General features: G+C 38.6%; 2 protein-coding genes across 4 annotated transcripts in view; both read right to left on the bottom strand.

Moving 5' to 3' along the window:
• SLC25A17 (solute carrier family 25 member 17) overlaps window positions 1-12,974 on the bottom strand; it is a 48,385-nt gene extending 35,411 nt beyond the window's left edge. The window contains exon 1 of one of the 2 annotated variants that reach the window (XM_086712183.1): window positions 12,782-12,974. In XM_086712183.1, the coding sequence (XP_086568309.1) occupies window positions 12,782-12,835 (54 nt within the window). In that variant the 5' untranslated portion in view covers window positions 12,836-12,974. The remainder of the gene's footprint in view (window positions 1-12,781) is intronic. The other variant, XM_025926730.2, reaches the window with a different exon arrangement.
• A 4,007-nt stretch (window positions 12,975-16,981) lies between these two features.
• Window positions 16,982-26,953, bottom strand: part of ST13 (ST13 Hsp70 interacting protein) — a 32,313-nt gene continuing 22,341 nt past the window's right edge. The window contains exons 8-12 of one of the 2 annotated variants that reach the window (XM_025926363.2): window positions 25,218-25,320; window positions 23,498-23,614; window positions 22,195-22,243; window positions 19,882-20,015; window positions 16,982-18,869 (exon numbers count right to left, since the gene is read on the bottom strand). In XM_025926363.2, coding sequence (XP_025782148.1) covers window positions 18,741-18,869; window positions 19,882-20,015; window positions 22,195-22,243; window positions 23,498-23,614; window positions 25,218-25,320 — 532 coding nt within the window. In that variant the 3' untranslated portion in view covers window positions 16,982-18,740. The remainder of the gene's footprint in view (window positions 18,870-19,881; window positions 20,016-22,194; window positions 22,244-23,497; window positions 23,615-25,217; window positions 25,321-26,953) is intronic. The other variant, XM_086712181.1, reaches the window with a different exon arrangement.

Here is a 26,953-nt window from a genome sequence, read left to right as displayed (position 1 = left end):
AGTAATACTAAACAAAAGAAAATCAAACGGACATTAAATAGTACCATTTTACCCTGTATATAAAAATCAGGAAAATGACAAAATCAAGAAGGAAAAAAGCCAGAAATCTAAATTTAGACCTTTACTACACAGATATCTCATTAAAATACATGCCAAAGGCCTTTTAGGGGGCCATCCAAGTAACCAACCACAAGAGCTCTCAACCTGAAAGACCAGACCACAAATACAACCAGTAAAAAGATGGAGGAGGGGCACCTGAGTGGCTCAGTCAGTTAAGTATCAGACTCCGGCTCAGGTCATGATATCATGGTTTGTTGAGTTCAAGCCCTGCGTCAGCCTCTGTGCTTACAGTGCAGAGCCTGCTTGGATTCTCTCTCTCTCTCTCTCTCTCTCTCTCTCTCTCCCTCTCCCACTTGTGCGCGCTCTCTCTCTCTCTCTCAAAATAAACAAACTTAAAAAAATGGAGAAGGGATATCTGCCAGAAGATCTAAAAGAATAGTATTTTCTGATTTATTGGATATGGATTGTAAGAGAGAAGGGAAAGTCATAAGAAATGAAGATACCATTGACAGAATTAGGAAAGTTATTTGAGGGATATAGTTTTAAGAAATTACTAGTTCAATCTTGGACATAGTGACTTTCAGATGGCAATGAATTAACTACTCTCTCACCTGATGCTTCTAATGCTATTGTGCATCCTGTGTACAAAATTCTATTACACAGCAATCACTGTACTGTATTTAGTTGTTAATAAGTTTGTCTTCCTTATTAGACTATGGGCACCTCAAGGGCAGGAACTTAACAATTATTAATGACTAAATAGCAAAAAAAAAAAAAAAAGTCTTTAGGCAGTTGGTAATAGCATACTACAGCTTAAGGACACAGATCATAGCTAGAGATAAAAATGGCAAACCAAGTCACATACACCAGTTTCAGCTTAGGGCATTTTTGTTTCTCTCTGTTGTGAACAGTCCCATAGTCAGCACCTGGATTCCTTAATAATGTATCAGCATCTACATTTCAGGTTACACATCCAAAATATAGTGGTTTATTCATTTATTGACCTGTAAAAGGTCAATAAACATTCAAAGTCTATTTTTTTATTTGGCCAACATAAACACACATGCCGTTGAGCTGAAACACCTACCACCACAAACAAGAGTCAGAATGAGACGATAGGGTAAACTTGGTCAAGATGTGGTCCCCTAAGCATGTGCAATCTTATGGGAATAACAGGGACACACACACATATAGAAGTAGAGCATCATGCCTTTAAAGGACAACAACGTTTAGGTTAGCTTACCAACCAAGTCACCAAATTCAACCATTTCCAAAATGTTAATTCACCCCTGAAGGATGAAAAATAGTCAAAAAATGCAATGCCAGTTCCAAAGTCAATTTCCAGAGAGGAGTCTAGAAATGGTGGTTGAGTCACAACACTACTGAAATCAGTGTACAGCATCCCCTGAGGGAGTACATGGCATTATTTGATAAAAGGGCTATTTTAGAAAGAAAAACAACTAAAATACATTTTCAGTGGTAGATCTCAAGCTAATGAAATCCCAAAGATTGAAAGCTACTCACTGTGGCTTTCATATTCAAAAATGTTATTTACCTATCAGAGTTAGTAGGTCTTTCCCTTGATAAAGCAATCAAGCAAATTCTCATATCCATACACAGAGTTAAACAAAACTTTAACATACAAGTTTAACATACAAGTTAAACAAAAGGCCTAATAGATAATGAATGCACCTAAGCGTCTTATGGAAAAAAGCATGAGCTTTGGGATAAAACAAACCAATGTTCAGGTCCCAGTTATAGTACATACTATAAATAACTTCAAATCTCCATGCCTCAATTTCCTCATCTGTAATTTTATGGCCAATACATAATTATCAAGGATTGCTGTGAGAAGTGAGAAATAATTAATAAAAAGCACCTAGCATCATACCAGGTACACAATGGGCACTCAACAAATGTTGGTTCCTATATCCTTTTTATAGCACCTTTTAGCACTAGAACTCAATATTAATCAGGACCCTAAAATTAGTAATGGTTACTTAAGTTCCTTCCAAAAGAACAACTGTAATTTTATTTATTAAAAAAGAAAGAATAACTACTCTTTCAGAAGACACCTCAAGAAGGTAGGAGAGTGTACAGTATAAAATAATAACTAAAAAGTCCAATCAAGTAAGAATGAAAAAAGTCACCGTTAGGAAGTCAGTGATCAGTGACGGCCTCTGGAAGAGTAGTTCCAGTGGTTAGCCTGGATGAGTAGGAGAGGTAGTAAGTACAGAATATCCTTTAAGTAAACTTAGGAGAACCAGCAGCAGCTAAGAAAAAGGCAGTCTCTGGGAGCCTGGGTGGCTCAGTCGGTTAAACATCCTACTCTTGACTTTAGCTCAGGTCATGACCTCATGGTTCATTTAAATCTCCACGCTGAAGTATGGAGCCTGCTTGGGATTCTCTCTCTCTCCCTCTTTCTCTCCCTCTCCTGCTCACACACTTGTGTGCACATTCTCTCTCTCTCAAAATAAATAAATAAACTTAAAAAAAAAAAAAAGAAGGGGGTGCCTGGGTGGCTCAGTCAGTTAAGCGTCCAGTTCTTGATTTCAGCTCAGGTCGTGATCTCACAGTTCCTAAGATTGAGCCCTGCATGGGCTCTGTGCTGACCACCTGGAGCCTGCTTGGGATTCTCTCTCTCTCCCTCTCTTTCTGCACTTCCCTTGCTCGCTTGCTCTCTCAAAAAATAAACTAAAAAAAAAATTTTTTTAAAGAAAAGAAAAAGGCAAGTCTCCAGACCAGACTGGTATGACAGGACAGGGCTAACCATGTTTGAGGGCTGAAGGGAAGCAAACACTGGAGAGAGGTTAAAGCTATAGGAAAGAAGTGAAAACTAATGGAGTAAAGTCCTAACACATAATTGGGGATGGAGTAAGGGGGAAGGGTCAAGATCAAAGGTAGCAGAGACTGGATGTATCTGTTTTTCCTGAGGCCAGCAGAATATAGGACATATGGGTACAACTGCAATTGACTGTTTAATAAGACAAAATGGAAAGTGAGAAACCTCATCCCAAGAAGCCTCTATTTTATCTAGGGAATAAAAGGTGAGATTACCTGCTGTAAGTGAAAGGACAGAGTTGGTCATATGAAGAGAGAACAAACTTCACTTGTATTTAATTTCTGAAACCGGGTACAAATACTATATTTATATTTACAAGAATATATCGGAAAAATAAATAAATTATGGCCTTACTACACTTCTCCAGATACTGCACTAGGTTCTCTACAAGTGTTACCACATTTACTTCTCTGGGAACCCCAGTAAGCTCAGAAAACTCAGGTTCAGAAGAAAACATAAATGACCCAAGATGACATTGATAATTTTTACTCCAAAACTTTTCAGCATCTATACCACATTTATTTAAAAAAATTAAGTTATAAACTACTGTATGTATGGCAATAAAATTTCCTTTATTTAACCTTTTTCTGATTCAAGCATAAAGAAGCAAATTTAGAATAATAATTTCCATAAAGATGGCATAAGAATCTTTAAGATTAGGAGAACTGAAATGAAATGACCCTGTTAGCTGAAAAGTTTATTAAGGGGGTCAGGAGGGATGAATAAACAGAGCACATAAGATTTTTAGGGCAGTGGAAGTACTCCATATGATACTCTCATGCTGGTTTCATGTCATCAGACATTTATCAAACCCACAGAATGTACAACATCAAGAGTGAATATACACTAATATGCACTATGGACTTTGGGTTACAATGATGTGTCAGTGCAGGTTTATCAACTGTAACAAATGTCCACTCCAGGGGGGGATGTTAATAATAGGGGAGGCCATGCATGGGTGAAGGCTGCGGGTATATGGGAAATCTCTGTATCTTCTTCTCCATTTTGCTGTGAACCTAAAACTGCTCTAAAAAATTAAATCTTAAAAAAAGTTTACTAAGAAATCAAGATATATTTCGGATGGTGGGTAGTGAGGCAATGAAGTCTTCAAGACTAAACACTATATAATAATTCGATCATGATTTAGCAGAAGCCTAAATGAAATAAAACAGCAAGCTAGGAAGTAAAGATAATACGATAATGACTTTCTCCAATTACCTCCTTTTGAGGTTTTTAAACCAAGTAACATAATACCCTCAGATACATACTAACCTAAGTTAATTCTATGGGAATCTGAGCCACTAGATTTAAAATCTGGGTGTGAATGAATCACCTGTGGTAAAGTAAACCCTTTCAAAGAGAACTGAACATATGAATTGTTAGAACTGTGGTTTAAAGTACTCCCAATAAGGGGCGCCTGGGTGGCTCAGTTTGTTAAGCATCTGACTTTGGCTTAGGTCATGATCTCACAGTTTGTGGGTTCAAGCCAGCTCTCTGTCAGCACAGAGCCTGCTTTGGATCCTCTGTCCCCCTCTCTCTCTAGCCATCTCCCTCCCCCGCTCACGCTCCCTCTCTCAAAAATAAAATAAAACATTAAAAAAAAGTACTCCCAATAAACAATTAGTGTCCAATTGCCTCCAGTTTGGTTATACATGTGTATACTTAATATTTAATGTCACTTGTTTTCTGATAATCTAACCTGGTTTTTTTTTGGTTTTTTTTTTTTAAATTTTTTTTTTTTTTTCAACGTTTATTTATTTTTGGGACAGAGAGAGACAGAGCATGAACGGGGGAGGGGCAGAGAGAGAGGGAGACACAGAATCGGAAACAGGCTCCAGGCTCTGAGCCATCAGCCCAGAGCCCGACGCGGGGCTCGAACCCACGGACCGCGAGATCGTGACCTGGCTGAAGTCGGACGCTTAACCGACTGCGCCACCCAGGCGCCCCTCTAACCTGGTTTTGAAATACACAAAGGAATGAGACAAGAAGAGAAGGCAGCTAGGCATAGCAGAGAGAAAAGGCCTGGATTCTGGCCTTCTGCCTATGACCAATTCATTGGTAACCCTGACCAAATCATTTAACATCCCTGTTTCCATTTTCCTGTCTCTGTATGAGAATAAAGATACTTGTCCACAAGCCTCGGAAACAACCCTACTAGGTGGGTATTATTATTATTTTCCCCTTCCTATAGATGAGAAATTGAGGCAGAGATTGAGAGACATGCCCAAAGTCACACAGATGGTAAGTGACAGAGTTGGAGTCTGAACTCAGGCAGTCTGGTTTCAGAGTCCACACTTTTAACCACTTGTTACAATGCCTATCTAGAGGTTGTTAATAGATGTGAGAGGGGTTTAAGAAGTCAGGGAATTCTAGGGGCACCTGGCTGGCTCCGTTGGTGGAGCATGTGACTCTTGATCTTAGAGGTGCAAGTTCAAGTCCCACGTTGGGTGTAGAGATTACTTAAAAAAAAAAATCTTAAAAAAAAAAGTCAGGGAATTCTAAATACTAAATATTATTATTAAATATAACCTGAAATTAACTAACTCAAACAAGTTAGGATGCACAGAAAATTAGAAAACATAGTTGTGGGGGAGCCTGGGTGGCTCAGTCAGTTAAGTGTCTGACTCTGGATTTCAGCTCATGTCATGATCTCATGGCTCGTGGGATGAAGCCCTGCATCAGGCTCTGTGCTGACAGTGTGGAGCCTGCTTGGGATTCTCTCTGCCCCTCACCCACTTGTGTGAGCGTATGCATGCACTCTCTCTCAAAATAAATAAATTTAAAAGACAGAGTTGTGCACAAAATGATTAATAGTTTCCATTTATTGGGCCCCTATTATGTATCAGATAGTATAAAAGCTATCTTACTTATTTTATTAATGTTCACAAAACCCTGTGAGGCTACTAACATTTTACAAGTTAGAATATGAGTAAACTAAACTGAATCCAGAACACAGCGTTTTGTTTCTCATCTATAAATTAATGAGTGACATCAGGGAAGTCGCTTAACTAAGCAATCCTACAGATTCTTCGTAACAGGGTTGTGGGAGGTCACATTAACATTTACACTGTACATAGCCAAAGTATGGAAAGAGCCCAAATATCCACTGACAGATGAATGGATAAGAAGATGTGGTATATACAATGGAGTATTACTCAGCAATCAAAAAGAATGAAATCTTGCCATTTGCAACTATGTGGATAGAACTAGAGGGTATTATGCTAAGCGAAATTAGTCAGGGAGAGACAAGTATCATGTGACTTCACCCATATGAGGAATTTAAAATACAAAACAGATGAACATAAGGGAAGGGAAGCAAAAATAATATAAAAACAGGGAAGGGGACAAAACATAAGAGACTTAAATATAGAGAACAGACAAAGGGCTGCTGGAGGGACTGTGGGAGGGGGGATGGACTAAATGTGTAAGGGGCATTAAGGAATCTACTCCTGAAATCATTGTTGCACTATATGCTAACTAACTTGGATGTAAGTTTAACAATAAAAACAAAAACAAAAAAACCAAAAACCATTTACATTGTACAAATGTTTACTACAGTTAAAGTTAGACATGATGTAAATGACCATAAATAAATTATGGAACACTTACATGATAAAATATTTTATATTAAAAAAAAAAACAATGCTGTTTGAAGTCTCTTTTAATGACATGATATAGTGGATAGCTGATGTTTTGGGCCACACAGCATCACTTCCTTTTTCTAAGGGCAGCCTGATTTTCTTTACCTCTTCCCACTGTGTACAATCTTGGTAGGATGGTAAATCTAGATGCTCACCCTCCACTACACCTGCTGAAGAGCCCCTGAAGGTTCCTTTTGCCGGACCCTTCCTTTCCCCACCTGTTACAGTCAAGGACTCGGCACATGATCTTGAGCACAACTAACTGGGGTTCTCCCATGACTTTAAATCTTGAGAATGCTGTAGAGGGACAAAATCTACTGATTCCAGTGGTAGCGCCCAACACTCTCCAGGGATTGCTTCAGAAATCTTTTCGGAAAATGATGGTTCTCTCCTACTTCAAGTCTTCAGCCTGCCCACTGATCCTGGGAGCTCCTTAAAAGCCTGCCAATAAACTTTTTTTTTTTTTTTTGTTAAAATACTCAAAGTCTGTTTCTCCAGTTTGCAACCAGAGAACCTTCATACATATGGGGATGTGCTTTATATTCTGAAATAAACATACCAAAAAACCCAGGATATGCAACTCTGTAATACCAGTTATATAAACAAACAAAAAAATCTATTTGTAAATGCTTATTTGTATATAAACACAGAGAAAACAGAATGAGGAAAACTTGAAGAAACATAACTCGAAATTCCCCGCACGCTGATTTACACAAGGACCTTTGAACACGTTTTTTGTTCTAAAAGTCTCTTATCACCCTCCTATTTCATTTTGCCTAGGAAACTCCCACTCTTCCTTCAAGACTGGGCCTGAATACATCAAGTTTGGGGGCTTCCCGTCACCTTCACAAATGCAGCCCACCACTTCTCCCCTAGTACTACCACCAGGGGCCGTGTAGTACCTCTACTATACACTTCAGAAGAGCTTCTTGGGGCGCCTGGGTGGCTCAGTCGGTTAAGCCTCTGACTTCAGCTCAGGTCACGATCTCACGGTCAGTGAGTTCGAGCCCCGCGTCGGGCTCTGGGCTGATGGCTCAGAGCCTGGAGCCTGCTTCCGATTCTGTGTCTCCCTCTCTCTCTGCCCCTCCCCGATTCATGCTCTGTCTCTCTCTGTCTCAAAAATAAATAAATGTTAAAAAAAAAAAATTAAAAAAAAAGAAGAGCTTCTTGAAGACAGGGACTCTTTCACTGACCTTTATATTTAGAAGGTCTTTTACAGCAAACCAAAAAGTTCCTCTACTTGGTTTCTACTTCTAAAAGGTAGGAATTGAGTCTATACGGTAAAACGTCCAGTGTAATAATATTAAGTGTTGAGCCACAGAGTTGGGCAGTTGGATCTAATTTTATCTTCTGATACCAACTGGAGAAAAATGTTTGGAATAAGCTTTCTTACACAGTTCTAAAGATAGGTGTGCCTGGGCTCTGAGTTACAAAGCAATAAAAGGTAAAGTGGAAGGAGAAAGGAGGAGGGCTCTTTTATATTTCTGTATGATCTGAATTTTTTAATAGTCAGCATTTACTCAATGAAATGTGATTCTTTTAACATGTAAATTACACAGGGCGCCTGGGTGGCTCAATCAGTTTAAGGTTCAGGTCATGATCTCACGGTTGGTGAGTTGGAGCCCCACATCGGGCTCTATGCTGGTGGCTCAGAGCCTGGAGCCTGCTTCAAATTCTGTGTGTATGTCTCTCCCTGCTCCTCCCCTGTTTGCTCTCTATCTCTCAAAAAAAAAAACAAAAAAACAAAAAAACAAAAAAACGAATAAATGTTAAAAAAATTTTTTTAACATAAATTATGCAATTAAAAAATAAAATTAAAATTAACTACAGGGAAAAAAGAAGTGTCCTAATCAATTACTAGCATTTCAATTACAAAGTCTGTTTCAGTGTCTAAACCTCATTTAGGCAATTCTAACCAATTTCATTCTTCAAATTGGTAGGTGAAGAGTAGGTTAATAAAATTGCCCTTAATTACAAATCCACATTTCTACAAATAAAATCTATTTTTCAAAACTAATCTAATGAGAAGCAAAAAGATAAAATTATGAATCTAATTATACTCACTATTTTGAGAAATGTTTATGAGGCCACTAATTGTATCATATAATAGTCATCAATTAGAGCTACAGCATCCTCCTGAAATAGTAAAAGTCTTTTTTTTTTTTAAAGTAGGCTCCACTCCCAGTATGAGGCTCAAACCCACAACCCTAAGATCAAAACCTGAGATCAAGAGTCGGATGCTCAACCAACTGAGCCACCCAGGCGCCCCAACAATTCTAATTTTCAAATACTCGAGATTATCTGCAATTACCCCAAAGTGTGCCACAAAACACTCAAAATCATTAATTTATTTTAATTTTTAAAATGTGTGTGTGTGTATGCAGAACGTCATACTTGATGAGAGAATGTAGAACTTGGAAGTGAATAAACATGAAACATGTCACCTCAAAAAGGTTGTAAATCAACATCTTAAGCAACAGTCCAACAATCCTTTGGGGGAGAAGAAGCAACTACTGTAGGCAGCCTTGCCTGGAGTTTTAGGCAAGTCACACAGCTATGAGAGGCAGAGCCAGGATTCCAACCCAGGCGGCCTGGCTCAAGTCAGGCACATCAACACTTAAGTGTTCTTACCATTATGCTAAGCGGACTTTCCTTGGTCATCTCAAAGGTTTGGTTGAACACTATGCTCAAGACATTTAATTAAACACAAGCCACCATAGTACTATAGCACTAAACGCAATGCCATTTTTTTTTTTATCAACTGTAGCGACATTTTTGTGGTGACATTTTTTTCCCTTTAGTAGCAACCAGAAGAAACTAGCACTTGCATTACATGTTTAATCTTAACACAAGGATTTGAAAAAAAAAAAAGAAAGCAAAAGTTTGAGAACACCCTTAAGCATGACAGTTCAAAAAATAACAAAATACAATCCAACTTCCCAGATATGTGCTAGGAACATTACTACTCTGAGGGAAAACAAGAGAAAAAAATTATTCTTAAAAAGTATTAGATAATCTAATGGGAGTTTACATTAATGGGAGAAAGAAAAACCCTAGCAAACTCAGGGTGCATAATTTCAAGCAGAACTGTAACAAGAGAGGGGTGTCTGGGTGGCTCAGTCGGTTAAGCGTCCGACTTCAGCTCAGGTCATGATCGCACAGTCTGTGAGTTCGAACCCCGTGTCGGGCTCTGTGCTGACAGCTCAGAGCCTGGAGCCTGCTTCAGATTCTGTGTCTCCCTCTCTCTCTGACCCTCCCCCGTTCATGCTCTGTCTCTCTCTGTCTCAAAAATAAATAAAACATTAAAAAAATTAAAAAAAAAAAGAACTGTAACAAGAGAAAAATAGGCAACAAGGAGACAAAAAAACAGAAATGTCTTTGTAGGTTATATGGAGATATATCACCTCCACCTACAGTCACTCTCTATAGTAAGGCTCAGAGAACTATGGCCCTCTGGCCAAATCCAATCACTGCTTTGTTCTATAAACAGAATTTTACTGGAACTCAGCGCCACTCATTCATCTACTTATTATTGTCAATGGCTGCTTTCACACTATCACGGCAGCGTTGAGTAACTGTACCAGAGACTGTACACAAAATCTAAAATATTTACCATCTGCCTTCTTACAGAGAAAATTCGCCAACCCTTATTTTCTTTTATAGCACTTAACACTATCAAATTATTTTATTTATTTTGTTGACTCAATTATTGTCTGACTCCCCCACTGGAATGCAATCTTCATGAAGAAAAAAAACTTTGTTCTCCACTATATTTCTACCACCTAGAACAGTACATAACACATAGAAAGCACTCAGTGAAAGTGCTGAATGAATGGCGTTCACTGAGAGAAAGAAAGGAAAACAAAACTTCCACATCTTCCCATTTTCCCTTAGATGCTCTCCAACTATTCACTCCACTATCTACCAAAATGTGTCTTGTCAATTAACCACTGGATTTATCATATTGATGAGCAAGTTAATAAGTCCAATGGTTAATTCTTACCCCTCATCTTATTTGACCCAGTTGATCTATACCCCTTTCTCCATGTGACTTTCAGAACACCACATTCTCTTAGTTTTCCTCCTACCCGACAGGCCCTTCCTTAGTCTCCTTTGCTGGTGCTATCTTACTTCCTCAATCTCTAAATGCTGGCACGCTCACAACTTTCTCAGTTGGCACTTATCTAGTCTCATGACGATTCTTATGCATTTCAAACAGAATCCAAAGTCCCAAACCAATCTTTCTCCCAGAAACTGTTCAGTTATAGTGAAGAGGTTGTAATAGAGGTACTATAGTTATATTACATCTCAGGAAATGTAAATGCTTCTAGTTGCTCAAGCCAAAAGCTCTTGGGAGCCAACCAACCCTCATTCTCTTATACCCGATATCCAATCCACCACCAAACCCTGGTGGCTCTATCTTATAAATATATTCCAGGTGAATGATCCCTGCTAACCACCTCCACGGCTGCTGTCCTGGTCCAAGCCACCATCATCTCGTGCCTGGAACCATGTCACAGCCCCCGACAATTTCCCTGTGTCCCACCTTTACTCCCTTACAGTCTACTCTCAACAGAGCACCCAGGGTGATCATGTTTAAAATGTAAATCATCAAGTTGCCGGGTGCTCAAAGCCTCCAATAACTAGTTAGCTCTCTTTCCCAGTCGGTGTTAAAGTCTCACACAATTTGGTCCCCTGAAGCCTATGCCCCTTTGTTCCCTCCACCCCAGACACATAAGGCTTCCCTGACCATCCTAGAGCATGTCAAGCAAGCTTCCATTTCAGCACCTTTGCACTGGCTGAAAGGCTCTTCTGGTTTAATTAAATGAAACAGGCACTTCCATGAAGTATTGTGTCAACTAACTCAAAAAAACAAGTCTGGAGCGCCTGGATGGCTCAGTCGGTTGAGCGTCTGACTTCCGTTTGGGTCATGATCTTACGGTTGGGGACTTCAAACCCCACACTGGGCTCTGTGATGACAGCTCAGAGCCTGGACCTGCTCTGGATTCTATGTCTCCCTCTCTCTCTCTCTGCCCTTCCCTGCTCGTGTTCTGTCTTACTCTCTCAAAAGTAAATACATTAAAAAAAAAAAAAAAAGTCTGTGAGGTAGGTATCGATATCCTTACTTTAGAGATTAGGAAAGTGAAGTTTACAAGTCACCCATCTAACGAATGATGGAGTTGGGGTTCAATCCTGATTAGTGTGCACAGAAAAGTGAGCTCTCAGCAAAGTTTTGCACGCTAAAAGGAGAGGACGCTGATATTCCTCTGAAGTCACAGTGATTCCAACTGCTAAAGGTGCATGTTGATAGCAAGAAAAGGATCTGAGAAAGGGAAGCCAGAGGCAAAAGAGGACAACCCGCGGAGTAAGTTACCCAAGCCAGGAGTGGAATGTTTCAAGGAAAAGGGAGTGGTGTCAAATAGAACTGAGACATCCAAAAACCCAAGAACCACGCACATACTCATAGTAAACCACACCTGGACAGCAACCCTAATCTTGATTAAAAAAAAAAAATGTAGGGGCGCCTGGGTGGCGCAGTCGGTTAAGCGTCCGACTTCAGCCAGGTCACGATCTCGCGGTCCGTGAGTTCGAGCCCCGCGTCGGGCTCTGGGCTGATGGCTCAGAGCCTGGAGCCTGCTTCCGATTCTGTGTCTCCCTCTCTCTCTGCCCCTCACCCGTTCATGCTCTGTCTCTCTCTGTCCCAAAAAATAAATAAATGTTGAAAAAAAAAATTTAAAAAAAAAAAGTATCATCTGCCTATATTGGCCAAAGATATCCTACTTCTCTGCCGCAAGGGTGTGAAAACAGACTACAGGTAAGCATGTGATTAAGCAACACAGCTTCACACCTACGTTTTCCTCCAGTCCAAGGAAACAAAGTTTATGTGTGTGCGGTGGCCTTTAAGGGAAATGGTTGACCTTTAAACTTCAGAAGGCAAAGAAAACAGCAGTTATTTTCTTCCAAGCTCCCTGTGGGTATGTGGGACAATCGCTGTCTATATCCCAGATATTTTCGAAGAGACCAAAACGGCAGCCAGGGGCGGAGGGTGTGCTGGCCCTCACCCCAAACTGTTCCAGCATCTTCTCGCCTATGCCTCATTGCTCTCCGTCCCACAGTCACGACTGCAGATATCAACCCACCCTCTCCCTCTCATCCCCATCCCCCAGCCACATCCTAGGACTGGCCCCAGAGAAGCCCCACACCCCGCAGTGGCCCGGGCGTGAAGACCCCGCCTCACCACGGCTCCGGCCACAGCGTGGACAAGGCTTTCGTAGGACAGCACTGAGGCCATTGCTGCGGCTCCCCGCAGACCTAGCAACACTTCTCCCTCAGGCGCCGCAGCTAGCCGAGAGAGGAAAGAAGCGCCGGAGACCGGGATGTGAGCGCCACAGGCTCCACCTTCTCAGGCCCGCCTCCTCCGGAACAACCCCTTCCGGGTCTTAGCGAGCACGCTATCTCCCCGCCGGAAGCCACTGGGCTGGAAGAGGGGAAAGGCAGGCCTGGGGACGCCCCTTGGCTCTGATTGGCTCTCGGGGCCTGCATGGGCGGGGCATAGAAGCGCTGGCCCAATCATGCGGAGCAGCAGGACAGGCAGAAAGCTGGTAGCCACGCCCCGGGTCTGATGGAAGTGCCCTCACGTTCCCGGGACCTGACTGGCTGTTCTTCAACATGGGGACTTAGGGAGGCCTAGATGGCCACCTTCCCTCCGTTAAGACAGGCCGGAATCAGGCAAGATGGGGACTCAAATCTTCCTGCTTACCTGCGAGTTAACTCGTATTTTCTATCGAAAGTATTTTTAAAGTCACATTTTGTCCAAAAGGAAATACTGATTGGGCAAGGTTCTGCACTCTGAAAAACCCTGGGGTGTTGGGAAAACAAAACGGAGCTGGAGATAAAGTGATTAGATGCAGGTGGGATCATACTCGTTAGCAACTAGTAAAGTCATTTCACCCTTTTGGTTTTCTCCTTTAAGTGACAGAATTAGTTAATACAACTCCACTGCAGTAAGGATTACAAAAGCTAATTTATGTAGACGTACTTCATAAAATACTGAAGAAATAACTACATGTTGTCAAGTGAAGAACCAAACTACATAGAACTACAGAAGCCACTTTCAATCTCTAACGTAGGTCATACTGTGAGACACGATGTCTCAGGACTCCAACTGAACTCTACTGGGATGTCATTCCCATGTGTCTCTTGTCAGTTTCAGTACCAGCAAGTTTACCCTTCTAATACCCACTGTGAGAATTTTTTTAATGCTTATTTTTGAGAGAAAGAGCACGAGTGGGGTAGGGGCAGAGAGAGGGAGACACAGAATCTGAAACAGGCTCCAGGCTCTGAGATGTCAGCACAGAACCCTATGCAGGGCTCTTCCTCAGGAAACAAGAGATCATGACCTTAGCTGAACTCCCACCCAGGCGCCTCCATAATTCTTGAGTGTTTACTACATGCCAGGCTCCATGCTTTATGCGTTATCGTATTTACTCCCTGGGAGAGGGCCCAAAGAACAATGTTTCTTTGGTCATGTTTTCACAAAATTTGCGTGAAATATTTTAACCGGTACTGGTTACGATCTTCCCTTCATTTAGGACAGTGCTAGTGACCACAAGCTAAGTGAAAGGTGTATTTGGGACACAGGTGAATTCAGTGATATCTGTATGTATGGTTAAGTTACTGCTAGATATTTGGTTGTAGAAATGGCTTCTAGGAACACTCTCCCCACTCCCTAATATGACAACAGAAAGGCACAGGTCCAAAGGTCAAATGAGAATAGGCTGGTCCCTGAAGAATTTAAGCAGAAGACTCGGTTTTCACGGACTTACCAAATTGGAAGCTCTCGGTCAAGAATATACCAGACCATGTAGCATACATATTCACAAACATTTTATGAATACTTCTCCTTTATGTTGGTAAACACAACAGAATTCATCAGAACTCCCATTTGTAGGGCACCAACCCAGAGAAGGTAGCATATCAATCTGTGTATTTTTTTTTGCATCCCCAACGTTCAAAAATATTTTGATCAAGATAGCGTTATCTATCCTACTGAAAACACTACAAAATCGTTGTCATGAGTATACAGCCAAAAAGAAAAAAGTAGTAATTGCATAGTTATACCACATATTAAATCTCTGCAGTTGTGATTTTTGAGGTTTGCAATTTTTCTAATTCTAACCATTCACTTCTACACCTTAGTATTCATAATGACGTATTTTCCTTAAAGAGGGCTTCCTGAATTACAGAACTATCAAGTCTCCCACTATACAAATAGTATACAAGAAATTCTGTGTTTTTACACCCATGCCATCAAATACAAAATGAGTAAAAGGAACCTACCCAGAAATTTCATGTATCATGCTTCTACACCAGATTTATGATCCAGTTACACTGCAACCTGACAATGTTAGTGATCTGGGGGAGTACTTAAAGCCATTTTAATTATATACCAGATAACTAGCTTTTCAGAACCGTGTACATGTCTAGTTCTATTTACCTTCTTGCTACTTTCACCTAAAGAGAATGTCAAAATTCTTATAGACAACTTTATAGAAAATTTTGAATTTACACTTCCACCAGCACTACACACAAAAGGTGTCACTGAATTGCCAAGAGACTTAAAACCTTCACCAATTTCACGTTTACTCTTTCAAAAGCTTAGTGGCTATTTTAGGATTTGTTGCCTATTTATCTCAGGGTATTTTCCTCCCTGAACTATGCAAATAGGTATGCTATATTGGTTGTAAATGCTAAACTTTAAAATTACTGCATAATTTTTAAACCTTTTTTTTCTTGTCCTCATTCTTGGGCGTCACAAGCGTTCTAAGCCCTTCAAGCACGATGCTACATCCCTTACTAACCGGAGAAACCTGTTGGGTGTGCACATCAGTACACCCAGTGATGTACGATATTCCTTATTTAGCCAATCCTCCTCAAATTTCTTTCCAATTTTTAAAGTAATGAACAATCCTGCAAGAAGCAACCTTCGCCAGAGGGCAGCAGGGCATATAATTTAAGAGGAAGACCTTGGGGGCAAGGGAAGGAGGAGGACCTTTGAAGAACAAGACTAGTGAGAATATCAGCTTCACAAATCAGCAGGAGTGTTAACTTAGGCAATTTATTTTTTTTTAATGTTTATTTTTGAGAGAGAGAGAGAGAATGAGCAGGGGAGGGGCAGAGAGAGGGAGGAGAATCCCAAGCAGGCTCTGCACCGTCAGAGTGGAGCCTGATACAAGGCTGAAACTTGAGTCTTGACATCATGCTCTGAGCCAAAACCAAGAGTCGGACACTTAACTACGCCATTCACGGGCTCCAGCTTGGGCAACTTAAAGTGCTTCAGCTTCCTCATCTATATAAAATGGGAATAAGAGCACTTACCGTTATGGTCATTACCAGAATGGGGTCAATGCTTTCAAACTGATTACAGAGCACCTGGCACAGAGTGTACCTGATATAAGTACTTACTTGGATGCTTTGTTAGGTATTAGCAAACCTCTAAAATATTGTTTCTCCCTTATCCCAATTAGGCCAGCATATCCTAAGGTGGCAGCCTGCTAGCCGTTACCCCAGGTAACAACTTTTTCTTCTGTAGTTTTTTATTGGGTACATGACCACAAAGCAGTGGACTATTACTTTCTAGCTTTCCTTGCAGCTAAATATGGTCTCAAGACCAAAAAAAAAAAAAAAAAAGACCAATGGAATATGAGAAGTCATTAAAATGTTAATTCTGTGGATCAGTCTCAGTATCTCAGTATGTGCTTCCCTGATGCCCTCTCCTGTTTCCTCAGGCTAGAAGATGATCATCAGAACAAACACTTTTGGACTCAGAAGCTGCCTTTGGAGTATGGCAGAACAGCTTACCTCTGGACTGCTACCTGAAAGAAAAGTAAAGCTCTGTTTAACATCTAATTTTTCTTATGAAGTCGTTGTAACAGCAGTTTATGAACTAAAGCCTACTGTGTCCAGCAAATAACTTAAGGTGAGTGCTAAAGACATAAAATAAACAGAACATGTACCGGGGAAAAAAAGTGTGTGGGGGGGTCAATATCCAGTTTGAAACCATAGTTTATTTTTAATGTAGCTAGAAATCCATTAACTATATATTTTTAAGCAGAAAAAAAAAAAAACTATTTTTCCTTCTTATAGCATTGTTAGCACAAGAAAAAAACACTTCTGGTTTAGAAATGATACTGAGTTTCTATGAAAATGAATGTACTTTGTATTTGTGGAACTTAAAAGCACAGGACACATTTTTCTGAAGACCAATTTTACTTTTACCCATTTATGGTACTATTTGCAATGTTAGAATGTATTTAAGTAATATATAATTAAGTAAATCAAACAAGGAACCCAAAAGGAACTGGTCTTCTTGAGTTATTCACAGCACACATTAGAAATTTTGAGAGAACACACATTAACAACAACAAAAAAACACTGGCAAGCTCAAACGCAAGTTTATATGCTGAGTATTTTTAAAGGGTTTAAAAAGCATGCTCAGTTAGCATACAGCCTTTTCTCACTTATATAACAGATGCATTACTATCTGTTTGTGTACAGCAAAGGATGAGAACCTGAATCAACTCACTTATGACTCCAGAAATGTGCTATTTCAGAAATGTATTCCATGAAATTTTTTTACTGGCTCCTACCACGGATTCTTCAAATAAGCAAAGTACAGAGGGTCTCATCCCTTGAAACTGTTTTTAAACACCAGCCACTTTAAGTTGAAAGATAGCTAGAAACCTAGCAATTCCTGGTACAGTGCCTGGACTTAATTAATGTAAGAGTTGAATGTACAGCAGAAAATCTATCATTTCTTTATCCTTGAAGAGAGGGAGGGAGAAAAAGGAGAGGTGGGGATATGGTGCACTATTTAAGAGATGAATAGCAGTACAATGACTCATAATAATACCATCAAATCCACAATGAAGAACCATGGATCTCATCAATTTTATAATTCACGTTGGACCAAAAAGTTTAGTTCCCCTGTAGTGTACCAATGAAGTCAAACCTCATGCTTTCCAAAATATGAAGACGAATAATGTAAGATAAACTCCAATTGCAATAGGTATTTCCTAAGTAGAGAACTGAACACAAAGGGAATCCCTCCTTCCAACATCTTTTGATATAAGCTTTCACTGAAGTGAAAACCTAACACTTAAATATGAAATCTGTTGGCCAAGTAAGAAACTACAGCTGCTATGGATATTACCTTCCATAATCATTATATGTATTACATATTAAATTAAACCCAGCATTACATATGCTTGCACAATTATGCTGTGAATGATATTAGTGATGGTGCCAGTGAAAAAGGACAATCTTTAGCCCAAAAAGAATAAGGGGACGGGGAGGCGAAAACAAATAGAAAACACACAATGAGATGGGCCATTTTCTGACTAGGAAAGGTCATTCTAAACACAGAAATACAAAAAGAAAAGTATTCCCTTATTTCCCGTGTGGAAATAATACGAAACATTTATTTCCTGTATCACACAAGAACACAGCTAAGTAATCCAACTCTACTGCAGCATTATAAAAATCATCCCTTCACCACAGTGTAAGATTTAAATGCATCTGCACAAGCGTGCATGCTGTATTAAAGGAGAAAGGTTGCTGCTGCCCTGCCAAGAACTTCCGGCCCCTATCCAGGTCCTACTGCAATACTGGTGGTCCCAATGGTTTTATTGAAATAAATCATGTTTAAAAAATAAAGCATTTAAAAAGACAAGTCAAAATGCCTCAGTAACCATATATCCAACTCAAACTTAATCTATTTAAATGTTATATTTGCCTCTCGCTAATAAGCCTTTATTTCAAACTGAGCAATACATCTTCCATACTGAAGTATCTTCCTTGCCCAATTAATCCAAAGGAAAAAAACTGAAATGATTAGTAAAGAAAAATGTAGGGATTAACACACCCTTTTAATATGTTTTTAAATATTTTTAAGGTTTAAAAAGTGTTTAAAGTTTGTAATTCCTAGTAGGAAAACATCATCTGAATGAAAACCCTAATGGCAAACCACTGAAAAATGTCTCAGTTGTATGTGGGGCAGAGGGGTAGGGATTATCTTCACAGCACCCCAGCTTTCTCCATGAGAAGGTCAGAGGTACACTGGTTTGTATTATTGCGACATCCAATAGGTGATCGAAGTTGCTTTTCCTTCAGCAAGGGCTTTATTTGTCAGAAAGGCATTATGCTTGACCTCCAAATTTGGCTGACAATTTACTGATGAGATTCATAACCTTTGGGTTACTCTGATATTTTGACATATTTGCTGGGTTCTGGGCCACATCCTGGAAGGCCACCATAACTTCTGGATCCTGAAAAAAAAAAGGTAATGTGTTTTTTTTTAGTGTTTAAAAGAGTTCTGTGGTTTAACATTTATTATCCTGAATCTTATCTCTTTATTTAAACTTGACAATTTTGTCAGAGACAAGTTAAATGGAATTTTGGACAAGTCCCCGAAGTATAAATATTATTAATGTGCACTTAAGTCAAACACCAATTATATCACTTTAGATAATGAAAAAAAGCATACACAATTTTGATTAAAAGGACGACTAAATTAGGGATGATTGGGTGGTTCAGTTAAGCATCTGATTCTTGACCTTGGCTCATGTCATATTCTCACAGTTTGTGGGATCGAGCCCCATGTCAAGCTGCGTGCTCTCCCTCTCTTTCTGTCCCTCTCCTGCTCGTGCGCGCGCGCGCTCTCTCTCTCTCTCTCACTCAAAATAAACTAAGGGTGCCTGGGTGGTTCAGTTGGTTAAGCGTCCGATTTCTGCTCAGGTCATGATCTTGCAGTTCATGAGTTTGAGCCCCACGTTGGGCTCTGTGCTGACAGCTCAGAGCCTGGAGCATGCTTCGGATTCTGTGTCTCCCTCTCTGACCCCCCCTCGTTCATGCTGTCTTTCTCTGTCTCAAAAATAAATATTTAAAAAAAAAAAATTTTTTTTTTAAAAAAAGGACAACTGAACTACTAAATTCTACTCATGAAACCAGTATTACATATAACACTATATGTTAACTAACTAGAATTTAAATAAAAACTTGAAATATAAATAAATAAGTAAAGACATCTGGATATAATCAAACTATTACAGACTAATAGTATTATAGAACCGTATTACAAACTATACTGCAAACTATTATTTTTAGTAACTTAAGCTACTCATTCTGAAACAAAAAATGAACAGTAGAACTGTGTAATGAGCTATTTGGTAATTCTGACAAGTAAAACATGTCTAACATAGTAACCTTTGTCTCTACTTAGAATGAATAAAAGAAATACCTTAGGGATACAAGGCCCAACTTTGTTCTTCCAAGTCTTACCTGCATGGCTGCGAGAACCTCTGGGTCACTAAGAATTTCATTGAGCCCAGGCATTCCTGCCATTCCAGGCATTCCCCCTGCCATTCCAGGCATGCCTCCAGGAAAATTACCAGGCATTCCCCCAGGAAAGCCACCTGCAAGAATAAATGAAGTAGCTGCAAGACACCAGCCATATTCTTTCTCAAGTAGTGACAGCACACTATTTCCTTCCAATGAAAATCACACACACTCACAAGTGCATGCAAAAAGAACAAGGGGGCTACTAACCACAAAGTAGTCTTAACATTCTAACTGGATGCAAATGAGAATTTTACCTTCAAATTTTCTCTTAAAAAATAAGGCTGTAAATCAACTTTACTACATTTTGCATTTATTTTTTCCTAGTAATTAAAACTGTTAAAGAAACTAATCTTAGCTAAAAGAGAAACCTAATAGTCCCTGGAATTACAAATAAAGTCATCTCAGTCATCTTATTTTCTCTTTTTAATACTATGTGTTTCAATTCCAAGTTCTAATTTGTAAGACTTTAGTTGTTTGTGTTTAAACTGTATTCCTGTAGAGCATTCTTTCAAGAACTACATGAAATGCTTGTTTTAAAAAGCTGTGGATTTCTATCTCCACCATAGACACAATCAAAATCTGTGAAAGTGAAAATCTGCATTTTTAACAAGCACTCCTGGTATTTCTTCTTTACACTGAGGACAATCAATACTCTAGCAAAAAGATTTCAATCTCCCAGTATATTTTTAGATTATAAACACAAATTATCTTCTACTCAGTTGTTCACCACATACACCTTTTATGTCTACTGGAGATATTATGAAATCACAATTATACCAACACAGACATCTATAAGGGAATACACTTTACATTAATGTATCTTACAGATCAAGGGTGACTACACATAAGCCATCATAAAGAAAAAACACAAAGAACGAAGTCATTTCCTCCTGGCTCAACAATTTAAAACATTCCCATAAGTAGCTAATAATCACAGGTAAGAGAATCTAAGAAGCTGGAAAAAAACTACTAGCTTCTCTTGATGCCCCTACTCACTGAAAAAGTAGTTTCTATCCATAAAAAAAATAACTGGTCCAGCACAAAAAGAGTTAACCGGCCTGCTTGTCAAATCTAGACAATAAAATCCACATAATAAAAAAATTTTCTCTAGTACTAATCTACACTAGTGGTTTTCCTCTAAAGCAAAGATACTGGATATAAAATTATTGACATTTTAAGCAGAACATAAGCTATGAACTGCATTTTCTTGCTTTTGCTTCAAACAGAAAGTCATCCCCAATAGATGTTCTTTCTTTATACTTGCTTGGCACATGACCTTTCAGAATAAAGGCTATCTTTTCTAGCCTGTGACCATGGAACTTAAGTTGCAGCCAGTGGCATACACCATTAGGGGGTGTGTAGCTGCCTCTGTAAACCTTTCAGAGAAAGCTGGTTACTATTAAAACAGCTGAAGGCAGCAGATTCCCCATTAGAATTACAAACTTTAAAAAAAAATCTCTTCCTGGTTTTTAAATTTCACACTGTCTCATTTAGGAAGTATTCAAAAATTGTTCCTGCAGTGCCTTTTTAACTGTTCTTCTACCTGTATCATATAGGCTAGGCCTCTGCTATCACTGAAGACTTTGTCCCTGTAGTAATTTCTAATCATTTGACATTTACAAAAAAGAGCTTGTATTATTTTTACACTCGACTCAAAATATTTTTCATGAATAATAATTTCATACAGTGCTTTTACCTAGTATCTCATGAATATCAACATTTAACAGAATAAAATCCAATTGTGACAATTTAGAAATATTTAGAATACATCATAATCAACTCTTACTCCATCTCTTAAAGTACAATGTTCATACCTCAATAAATGTTAGCTGCTCTGGGGTGGGTGCCTGGGTGGCTCAATTAAGTGTCTGACTCTCAATTTCGGGGCTCAGCTCATGATCTCACAAGTTGTGAGATCAAGCCTTACCTCAGGCTCTGTGCTGGGTGTGGAATCTGCTTACGATTCTCTTTCCCGTTCCCACCTCTCCTCACATGAGCGTGCATGGGTACTCTCTTAAAATATATATATATATACTGCTCAAAGTGTGAGGAAAATAATTAATATAATACTATTTCCCCTAATATAACATTTTTAAATGAGAATGAAACTTTCTAGAGGCTAACATTCTAAAGACTTTTTTCAGTATTCCATGGACTAATAGTACTAAATATAATAGACCTATTTGAGCCCCAATTCAGAATATTTTCCGATTATTTACAATACTAATAGTTTTAAATTTTCTTTAAAAATACCTGGGAAAGAGCCATACTGAGCTCCTGATTGTCGTCTGGCTTCTTCCTCCTTTAATACAAAGAAAGAAAGAAATTATATAACGGGGGGGGGGGGGGGGGGTGGTGGTAGTGGTTACGAGTCTGCAAAACCATGCAAGAAACTGTAAAATCAGCTAGTTAGAGGAATGACAAGTTTCAAATGGCAATACTGGACTAAAGGACACGCCCCATCTGCCTCTCCAAAATTTTCTAGCTAGGTTGTAAGAAGCATTACTTTTAGTAGAGCTGTCTAGTGTTTTACCTCTACTTGGGGTAGGAAAAAAAACACCTAACAACTGGAAAGCAATACAGTACTGATTGACGTCTGTCCATGCTTATGCATAGTGTAAATTCTTAACGTTAAAACTCTAAAATGAAAGCACATGGTTAAATGATGAAGACTGCCAATGGCTTTTGTTTCTCAGGTTCGTCTTTTCCATACTCTCTCCACATAACTTAATACTACCAGAATTTTACTGATTTGTTTTTGCAATTTCCAACAAAGAAAATACAAATTTTCCTCATAACCAATCATAAACTCATCAAGGATGTATAATTGTAAAAATTACTTTTGACGACTATAAATCATAATCCTAAAAATTAAGCATGATGCTTTAAAAGCATTTATTATTGTGTTAAGTTATTTTATTAAATTCAATTATAAATTAGCTTTATTAATTTTGTTAAATATTAATATTTAATATTAAGTGATGAAAAATTAGGATGTCATGTTACATAATTATAACATAGCTTTACATCCTTTTATTCACAACTGTTGGAAATAACTAGATGGAAGATGATAACACCAAATGCGAAAAACTAAGAGAAACAAGAACAGTAGGAATATTGTGGACGAATTACGAGTAACTTTTCTTTTATCTAAGTTTTATGACTTTGTAACTAAAAATAAAAAATAGTCTATTTTAAATAGCTATGAATCCACACTGGAACAGGAGGAATCGTAAAATAACAAATCAGGGAAAGCATCCACAAGAAATCAAATAATACTAACAAGTTTTAATTACCCGACCAAAAAAAAAAAAAAAAAAAAATCCCTAATTTTAGGAGGACACAACATGAATATAAACTGGGGATGTGTAAGCTCACTTAAGAATTTAAGGACAAAAGATATTCCTACAAATTAGATAAGAAGGAAGGAAAACTCTCTGTAAGTAGTATCAGCCTACAGAACTGCAGCCAGCATTAAGAGCCAAGAATCAGAATGATATCCTAAAACTCTAATCTACTGTATTTCCCTTTGATGGTTTAGCTACGGAAACTTTACCCTCTGGGCTCTTTCATGTTCTTCCCGAGCCTTCTTAACCCTTTCTATTCTTTCTTTGATCTCTCGTTCTTCACGTTTTCGCTCATACTTTCTCCGATGTTCAGCAATTTTCTGGGCCTACGGAAAACACACACACACACACAGAAAAATGTTTCCTTTAAGAGCTGAGTAAGTGCAACCCAACCACCAGTTTTGTTAAAGAATCATTTTTCTTTGTGGAGAGGTGTTAAATTCAACACACAGTTCTGAATGACAGATTTACCTTGTAAGAAAATACCTTACATACTCAGACTTTAACAAGTCCACTGTGAAATAAAGGAAAGAGGATGAGATTCTAAGTTAGAAAGGTTATAAATTTCAAACAAGTAACTACTCAAGGATGACAATTAGGTTTCCAATTGCACAATTCTTGTCTGATGCCTGCCATGGCAAGGTAGAGACTGAGAATATACACACCAGTTATTTGCGACAGTCTAACTATACTTAAGTTTTCGCATCCATAAACTGAGGGGATGGTGGGCAGGAGAAGAGAAATACTTAAGTCTTATAGAATGCTGTAAAGATTAAGAAAAAACATACGTACCAGGCACTAGCACATAGCCTGGGCCAAATATTTGGAATCTATTATTTATTCAGAAAACAAATTTGAAGTCATATTCAATTGTTACTTCCGTTTGTTTATGATTATTTTTTAAGAATCTTGGGGTGCCTACATGGCGCAAGTGGTTAAGCATCCGACTTCAGCTCAGGTCATGATCTCACAGTTCCTGATTTCGAGCCCCATGGTGGGCATTGGGCTGACAGCTCAGAGCCTGGAGCCTGCTTCAGATTCTGTGTCTCCCTCTCCCTCTGTTCCTCCCCTGCTAGCACTCTGTCTCAAAAATAAATAAATATTAAAAAAAAAAAATTAAAGAATCTCATGTTCTATGGGTGCCTGGGTGGCTCAGAAGGTAGAGCATCGGATTCTTGATTTTGGCTCAGCTCATGATCCCCTGGGTCATGGGATCAACCCCATGTCAGGCTCCGTGCTGAGCATGGAGCTTGCTTAAGATTGTATCTCAAAAAAAATTAAAAATAAATAAAAATTAAAAAATAAAAGCAGGCTCTGTGCTTACAGCAGAGGCTCGAACCCATGAACCATGATAGCATGACCTGAGCTGAAGTCTGATGTTTAACCCACTGAGCCACCTGGGCACCCCTTAAAAGAATTATCTTAACGATTGTTTTTAAAACACAATCATTTTAGTGCTCGCTTCGGCAGCACATATACTAAAACACAATCATTTTAGTTTTTGGATTTAATATAATTTTTAAAAGGATGAAACTTGCTACTTCCACAAGGCCCTCAAGCTTTATACAGGGCTGCATATACCTACAACATAAAAAGACCAGACACAACCTTGGGTCACATTTTACAGGTTTTCTATTTTTTTCCTTGCTATAAACTTGATGCCCCCTTTCCCATTTCTAATTTTCTGGTTAAAGCCTATTGCAGGCATGCAAACCAAAGTAACAGTTTGCTTTAATACAGCAAGAGAAATAAAGGCATGACAACCTAATGACATTTCCAGAGGTGAGCATAAACGTCAGTGATAACAGATGAAAACATCCAAATGTCTGTTTCTTTGTATGTTCCACGGGTAAATTATTGCAAGGGGCTGAGTACTAGAGCCACAGGGCATCACAGTTAACGACATTCCCTTTCTGTACTTTAACATACCCTTGGCTGAACTTCTTTCAACATTGCACTAGCATCTTCATCATAATCCAGTTTACAAGCAAGGGCAAGATCATGTGCTGCTTCTTCCCAATGGCCCAGAAGTCTGAAACAGATTAAATTCATTTTATACATATCCACTTATGTGGCATGGTGTCTTTCTTCCTTGTTAAAAAAAAAAAAAAAAGTTACTGAACAAATTTAAAATTAAATATCTGAAGTATAAATTTTCACAAACCAATTCAATTACTATGTTCTACTCTATAAAAACTTGGAAGTTTAATTTCCTCTTTGGTAACTATAAAGTTGCTCTTCTAAAAGATACTTTAAACTTTAAAAAATTAATTCAAAATATCGTAAAATTTTTCAAATTATGTAGAGCTACAATTTTCAAATTTCAAATTCTGATTTCAACTCCTTAAAAATGGAATTAACATAATGTATATTTAGTATGCTATAAAGACAAAAGAGAAACAATACATGTGTACACATTTTATTGACAGGAAAAACAAAAGACTGTGGGAGAAGGTAAGAATGGAGTAGAGGGGTAACAACAGAAATGACTTTTCTGGGTATACCTGTTAACTCAGTTTTGACTTTTTAAACACAGAAGGGTTTTATATATGTGAACGATGAAAATTAAATCAGAAAAGGCAGAAATAAAGTAACCCCAAAACCTGACCACAAACAGAGAAAAACAAACAAACAAACAAACAAAAAACAGCTGTTTATCACACAGAGCATATGGCATACAGGAAAGTCAAATAACTTTTAAAACAGTATTTTGAGGGCACCTGGGTGGCTCAGTTGGTTGGGCATCCAACTTCGACTCAGGTCATGAGTTCAAGCCCCGAGTCAGACTGCGCCAACAGCCCAGAGCCTGGAGTTTGCTTCAGATTCTGTGTCTCCCTCTCTCTCTGCCCCACCCCCACTTACACTCTTTCAAAAATAAACATTAAAAAAAAATTTAAAACAGTTTTTTGACTGTATATCTTAACTGGGATATATTCTAAGGATAAAAACTGCAACAGACACAAAAACTTTCAACTTTGCTTAGGGAGTATATTATTGTTAAGGTAGGACTGTAAAAACAATTTTATGTATGCTATTGAATAACAAGTAAACACATTATAGATAAGGATTTTGAGTCTAAGAGAATAGTGTCAAAAATGCATGGTACAAAAACAGACATTCAGATCAATGGAACAGAATACAGAACCCAGAAATGGACCCACAAACATATGGCCAACTAATCTTTGAAAAAGCGGGAAAGAATATCCAATGGAATAAAGACAGTCTCTTCAGCAAGTGGTGCTGGGAAAACTGGACAGCGACATGCAGAAGAATGAACCTGGACCACTTTCTTACACCATCCACAAAAAGAAACTCAAAATGGATGAAAGACCTCAATGTAAGACAGGAAGCCATCAAAATCCTCAAGGAGAAATCAGGCAAAAACCTCTTTGATCTTGGCCGCAGCAACTTCTTACTCAACACGTCTCCAGAGGCAAGGGAAACAAAAGCAAAAATGAACTATTGGGACCTCATCAAGATAAAAAGCTTCTTCTGCACAGTGAAGGAAACAATCAGCAAAACTAAAAGGCAAATCACGGAATGGGAGAAGATATTTGCAAATGACATATCAGATAAAGGGTTAGTTATCCAAAATCTATAAAGAACTTATCAAATTCAACATCCAAAAAACAAATAATCCAGTGAAGAAATGGGCAAAAGACATG

The sequence above is a fragment of the Puma concolor genome, chromosome B4, assembly GCF_028749965.1.
Source record: "Puma concolor isolate L17-30 chromosome B4, mPumCon1.1.hap2, whole genome shotgun sequence".
NCBI classification, from domain to species: Eukaryota; Metazoa; Chordata; class Mammalia; order Carnivora; family Felidae; genus Puma; species Puma concolor.
This window is presented reverse-complemented; position numbering and strand designations above follow the sequence as displayed.